This window comes from Arachis hypogaea, chromosome 17 (genome assembly GCF_003086295.3).
Source record: "Arachis hypogaea cultivar Tifrunner chromosome 17, arahy.Tifrunner.gnm2.J5K5, whole genome shotgun sequence".
NCBI classification, from domain to species: Eukaryota; Viridiplantae; Streptophyta; class Magnoliopsida; order Fabales; family Fabaceae; genus Arachis; species Arachis hypogaea.
In genome coordinates this window covers 7,806,639-7,809,886 of record NC_092052.1, presented here as the reverse complement: position 1 = coordinate 7,809,886, position 3,248 = coordinate 7,806,639, and the positions used below count along the sequence as shown (strand labels likewise).

The window sequence follows — 3,248 nt, the reverse complement described above, 5'->3', positions numbered from 1 at the left end:
ATGCGGCTGGCCACTGTTATTCAAACAATTCAGGATAAATACATGGCAAATGTTAGTGTAGGAAAGGCTTACTGGGTAAGGAGAAAAGCAAGGGAAGAAGTGCATGGAAGGGCCATACTACAATATGCCAAATTGAGAGATTATTGTACTGAGATTTTAAGGGCAAATCCGGGGTCCAAGCTTAGTATTATTGTGGATAGGCCATCTTTGACACACCAACTGAGATTTATGAGGATGTACATGTGCCTCAATTCGGTGAAGCACGGCTTCTTGGCTGGTTGTAGGCCGATTATAGGAGTGGACGGGTGTCACTTGAAAGGGGACCATGGTCAACAGCTGCTAGTTGCAGTAGAGAGAAATCCTAATGACAATTATTTACCAATTGCGGTTGCAGCAGTGGAGGCAGAAACAAAGGACAGCTGGGGATGGTTCCTTGATTTGTTGCTGGATGATATCAGTGAATCAAGAAGATGGGTTTTCATGTCGGATCAACAAAAAGTAAGGATAATATGACTTATGATTGTAACTATTTCATTCTACTTGCATTGTTTTTGTTGATTGAATAATGATACTGGATACTGTTGTTTTTGTTGTTATAGAGTTTGATGCAAGTTTTTGCTGAGATGGTACCTTCTGTTAAGCATAGGTTATGTTTAAGGCATCTATATGCCAATTGTAAGAAGGCATATGGTGGAGGGACAGTTTTGAGGGATCTAATCCTATCCATTGCTAAAGCTACCTATGTGGAAGAGTGGGAGAGAAGAATGAATCTACTCAAGGAGAAAAATAGAGACTGTTATGATAAACTGATGGGAGTGGACCCAAAGTTGTGGACAAAGAGTCATTTCACGTTCATGGCAAAGAGTGATATGTTAATGAATAACATATCAGAAGCTTTCAATGGTAGGATTCTTGAGGCAAGAGACGAGCCCATTCTGACGATGTTTGAGTGGATCAAATACTACTGGATGTCAAGATTTGCAAAAAAGAAGAAGAAGGCTGAGAAGTATGAAAGATCCATTCTGCCCAAACCAAAGAAAAGGTTGGATGTTATTGCAACAAGAAGTATGGAATGGCAAGCTAGATGGGCCGGTGAGATGAAGTTTGAGGTGCATCACAAAAATAGGACGATCATAGAAAGGTTTGTGGTGGATCTGTTAGCTGGTACTTGCGGCTGTCGATTTTGGGGTTTGAGTGTATGCCATGCCCACATGCGTGCAGTGCCATCTTTAAAAAGGGAGATAATCCTAAAGAGTATTGTAGCAACTACTATAGTCCAGCAGCATACCTTGCAACATATGAAAAATCAATTGCTCCAATTAATGGAGAGAACATGTGGCCGAAAGTGAACTGTGATACCATCATACCCCCAGTATTCAGGGTTAACCTGGTCAACCAAGAATGGTGAGGATTAGAGAACCTGATGAAAATAAATCTCAATCAAAGTATAGAAGGACAGGTACCTTTGTGACTTGCAGCAACTGTGGCCAGTATGGACACAACATGAGGCACTGCCCAAATCCTATTGTCTCAGGTACATCTAATTTTTTGTTGTTTCATAATTGTTGATTGCACCTGTTTTTTTCTGATATGTTGTTGGGTTTCGATTGAACTTGCATCAGCTCCTGAACCCGCTACTGCTGAATCTAATGTTGCAACTGACTCAATTGAACCTGGATCTGGTGCACATGCTGCTGGAGCTGCTGCAAGGGGGAGAGGCAGAGGAAGGGATACGGGACTAGGTAGAGGAAGGGGGCAGAGGAAGAAGAACTATTGTCACAGGTACTTCTATATTTTGTTGTTGTATACTAGATGATTGAAACTGTTCTTTTACGAAATGATTTAACCACTTAACTTTTGCTCCATCAGCCTCTGCACCAGCTACTGCTGCTGAATCTGGTGCTACGAATGGCTTACCTACTGCTGAATCCGGTGATGCAAATGGCTTACCTACTGCTGCTGCTGAATCTGGTGCAAATGCTACTGGATCTGCTGCAAGGGGGAGAGGCAGAGAAAGGAGTGTGGGTCTTAGTAGAGGAGGAGCAACTATTATCACAAGTACAACTATACTTTGTTATTTCACACTACATAATTGACACTGTTCGTTAATGGATGATTTAAACATTTGGATGTTGTTGTATCAGCCCATGCACCAACTATTCTTGCTGCTAAATTTGGTTCTACAAATGTGTCACCCCTTACTTGATCTGGTGCTGCAAATGATTCACCCCTTGCTGGATTTGGTGCACCTGCTGCTGGAGCTGCTGCAAATCCTCCTCATACACTAGCAACTCAACCAATTCCTTTCATTGAACCACTCAGTCAACCAACTCTACAAATAGCACCAGTTACACAGCCTTTGCCTAAGACTAAGACTTTTGGGATGAAAAGAAGTGAAAGATTGAAGACGGGAATAAGAAAGGGAGCAACCAAACCTACTGAACACATAAACCTCACAGATGATTGAAGCTTTTAGGGTTATGTAGCTCCTCCTATTGTGGATTTATGTAGGGTTTTTTGGTGTATTATAGTCTATGTGGAAGTATTTTGGTATTGGAAAGATGACTTTTTTGGTTTATTTTGCTTTGTGGTAGACCACTTTTGATGGTACATTTTGGGTGGAGCATTTATTTTATGACTAGTGCAAGTTGGATCCACTTATCTTATCTAATGTGTGGAACATGTTCAAGACCACTTTTATGCATTATATTATTCTAATGATGAATCTGTGGTAGTAGTTATTTTTAATTGTATACATTTTTATTTAATATCACAACATTGTATTTATAGTAGAAAACAAAAAACAAACTTCATCCATTCAATCTAAATAACATAACATACACTTTTTATAATTGCTCTGTTTAAAGCCAACAGTGACCACTTCATCCCTAAACTTTACCACATAGCACTGCAACTATTAGGATTACACAACAAAGAAAAAACATCATTTGCATCTTGGTCTGCTTCTTCATGTTTTCTTCTAATTTTCGAAGTTGCTCCTAGACCGAATTTAACTCTACACAGATTCTTCCTACACAGTCATCAACTTCTCCAATCTCCACCTTCAACCTCTCTGTGTCAACACTCAGTCTATCAATCCTCCTTTCTTGTGCATTTTCATCCCTAATTTCACCCTTTACCCGACCAGAATAATACTGTGAAGCCAATAAGCAAATATCACCAACCTTCTTTTCTTCATCAACCCACTCAAAAAATTTGCATCTCCTACTTGGGCAAAACATGAACCT

At 40.0% G+C, this 3,248-nt stretch overlaps 1 protein-coding gene across 1 annotated transcript; it reads left to right on the top strand.

Annotated features, from left to right (window-relative positions):
- Positions 1–1,349, top strand: LOC112762713 (uncharacterized). The gene is made up of 2 exons (XM_025808570.1): positions 1–498; positions 600–1,349. Exons 1-2 carry the CDS (start codon positions 1–3, stop codon positions 1,347–1,349), a joined length of 1,248 nt encoding a protein of 415 aa, XP_025664355.1.
- The last annotated feature ends 1,899 nt before the right edge of the window (positions 1,350–3,248 follow it).

Coding starts and splice junctions, on each gene's coding strand:
- LOC112762713 (XM_025808570.1), top strand. CDS start 1: ATGCGGCTGGCCACTGTTATTCAAACAATTCAGGATAAATACATGGCA. Junction 499..599: donor TCATGTCGGATCAACAAAAA/GTAAGGATAATA, acceptor TTGTTGTTATAG/AGTTTGATGCAAGTTTTTGC.